The 2,913-nt window shown below is 36.8% G+C and overlaps 1 protein-coding gene across 2 annotated transcripts in view; it reads right to left on the minus strand.

Moving 5' to 3' along the window:
* Window positions 1-334: 334 nt before the first annotated feature.
* The window catches only part of ACOT12 (acyl-CoA thioesterase 12), a 131,717-nt gene continuing 129,138 nt past the window's right edge, over window positions 335-2,913 (minus strand). For both annotated transcript variants that reach the window (XM_089693228.1, XM_089693227.1), the window contains one exon: window positions 335-2,343. In XM_089693228.1, the coding sequence (XP_089549354.1) occupies window positions 2,200-2,343 (144 nt within the window). In that variant the 3' untranslated portion in view covers window positions 335-2,199. The remainder of the gene's footprint in view (window positions 2,344-2,913) is intronic.

The raw sequence follows: 2,913 nt of genomic DNA on the forward strand, positions 1-2,913 counted from the left end.
TCAGGGCCTAAATGTCTGCTTACCTCCTAGAACATTCAAGGTTAGAAAAAAATGGAAAAGTTAACCCATCATGCATTGTCATGTGCTGCATTACCTTAGTGCATTGGGGTGCCATTCAAACCAAATGGGCACCATTAATGTACATCATACACCGCAAAAGTACAAATGTAGTCTCAAAATATCAATTGTTATAAAAGTGTTCTAAACTTGAGCATCACCCAAAATATTTCACATTTTTTATGAGTACCCTTGATAGAGGTGCTAGGAGTTGCCAACTTTCCAACAGGGACACGGAGAAATATTCATTTGTCAAAAATAGCAGTGACAAACTTCATATAAGGCAAGACGCTAACTTTTTTCTTTTATTGCATATTAAATTAGCACATCATTTTTAAACACATTTAAAGTTATGCTTATCAAAATATCAGTGGGAGTGATATGAGCTATACAGACTATCCACAGATATATACTGGAATTTACAGGAACCTAACATTTTTATTACCAGCTATCACTTGTTTTTTGCCTGATGGACAAATAAAAGCAAAGGCAATGCTGATATTAGATTTGGCACTTCTGTGCTGTATGGTTAAATAGGTAAAAAAAACTGTTTGAGAAGTATATTTATCATTTAATCATTTTAAATTACTGAATAATAACCATTAAGGTGAATAGTGAAACCTATACAGGTTTATTTAATAACTGCAGTGCAAAGTGCAAAGATTAGATAGAAAGTTATAGTAATCTTCCGCAACCAGATTTCACTGTTGTAAGAGCAGTAAAAGATTAAATTTGATTGCAGAGGGTCATTTCACATGATATAGATAGTAGTAGTTAGTCACATTTAACTGGACTTGTTCTGCAATGTTGTAAAGAACATTCAGAACAATTCCAATTGAATGTGACCAACTACTACTAGCCAAGTCTAAATATTTTTGTAAAATTACTAAAGTGACTAGTGTTTTGCCTGGAATACTCAATTACAGTACAATTAAGTCTTTTTCATTTCATCCATATAGACATTACTACATGTTACATTGCCCCGTTGTTAAAAAGGTAGCATCACCTCTATGGAACCTCAATTCCTAATAGACCCTTCCACAGAGGAGTATCATTGCTTGAGGAACACGGAAATGGAAAGGAAAAAGGATAAAAGATGGAGGAAGGACAATCGTGTGTGTGCAGGTAAGGAAGGACAAGAGCAGGTGCAGGTTGAGGATTACAAAATGTGGCATAAGTAGTTGGTGCATGCATGTTGGGTACAAACACTCAGATGTGTTCATCAATGGGCAAAAAAAAAAAAATCTGAAGCAGAAGTAAAGTTTCTTACTAAAACCTTACAAGTGCTTCTTTCAGTTTACATGTGCCTTACACCAGACCCATACAACATAAAATATCTGTTTAATTGTGCAAAATGCCAAGTATTAAAGTAGAAGTAAAGACAAAACCTAACTAACTTTAAACCTACTCCAGCTGTGCCTTCTGTGTGCTGGAGACAGCCAATAATGGCTGGTAAATGCCTGGGAAGTGACGTCACCCATAGAGTTATTATGGGGCTTCCATTGTCGGCTCTCGCCTACACACTGAAGCTGCCACTGAAAGCTCAGCATGGGACCAGACTGGAGCGGCTGTAGAACAGGTAAGTACAGTGATTTTCTTTACAGATCTAGATAGATTAGGCTTAGAATGTGGGCTGGGAGTAGGTTTAGAGTTAGTTAGGATTTTCGCTTTGAGTCCAAATGACTGTTCTTTGCAATTCTCACCACTAAGAATGGTCTGTGGTCTGAGATGACAACTCCCTTTTGCTCTACAGCTTGGCCCCCTGTACTGCCTTATTAGACAAGATTAACAGCATGCACATAAATACATAGATAAATTAAAGTAACGGTGACGATCTAGAAAAGAAAGAAAAGACTAACAAACAGCAAGCATGGGTGGTTAATGGATGAACCTTTCGGCTATGAGATCACCCAACATTTTACAACTGTGATGATTTTCTGAACAGAACAAAACCTAATCCAGTAAAGTGTCAGGGTCAGTGGCTAATATGGCTATCTCCATTGGATAAATTGTGGCTTTGTGTAGAAGCTGGAGAAAACGTTTTGGATACAAGAATGTTGTTGGGTTTTGTTCACACATGTTCAATTGGCTCTGTAAGCAAAATAGAAAAGTAGTCATGTTTGATTACAATAGCCAACTTGATTATAATATTGTGGTATAGACCTTGGCTGTCTCTAAAAATTTTATACAGGAGGAGGCAGTCTCTTCTATTGAATTAGACCACCCGGTGAGGTTTTCCTCGATGTATGGCATCACGTCAGATGTTAGCTGGTTCAGGTAATTTATCTGTAATGAAAAAAAGAAAAATAACTAACAATAATACAAAAAGCAGCATTCTTAATATCAGGGCTTATGAAAACATCTCACATCAAGAAATAAGCTACCAGCTGTCATTTCTGAAAAATCAAAACAGGATTTGGATTAGTTACTACTGGCAACAAAAAATGTCCTCTTTAGCACATACAGAAATGCCATTGGTGTTCAGCTCTCGCTTCTGTAAACTTCTTATAGAACAGAACAATTTCTACATTTGCCTAGCAGTCTAATGATTAGGCAATAACTTTACTTGTAATAATGAAGTAATACACACACTAATATATAAAAAAGAACAAACATGGGCACACTCTCATCGTGCATTACCGTGGTAACCACGTGTTTTAATGAATAGACAAATGATTATATACTCACAAACCAATGACATTAAAAGCAGTGTAAATGGTCCACAAAAACAGTTGCATGTGCCAACTCTGTGATGCGGATGAGCTGACGCGTTTCGGGAGCTAAACCCCCTTCCTCAGAGCTAAGCATGAACCTGCTAGCCACAATCTTACATACCAAAGAAATATCAAAAAGGGA

This window comes from Staurois parvus, unplaced genomic scaffold, assembly GCF_062004578.1.
Source record: "Staurois parvus isolate SC_StPar_1 unplaced genomic scaffold, SC_StPar_1.0 ptg000618l, whole genome shotgun sequence".
Classification (NCBI taxonomy): Eukaryota; Metazoa; Chordata; class Amphibia; order Anura; family Ranidae; genus Staurois; species Staurois parvus.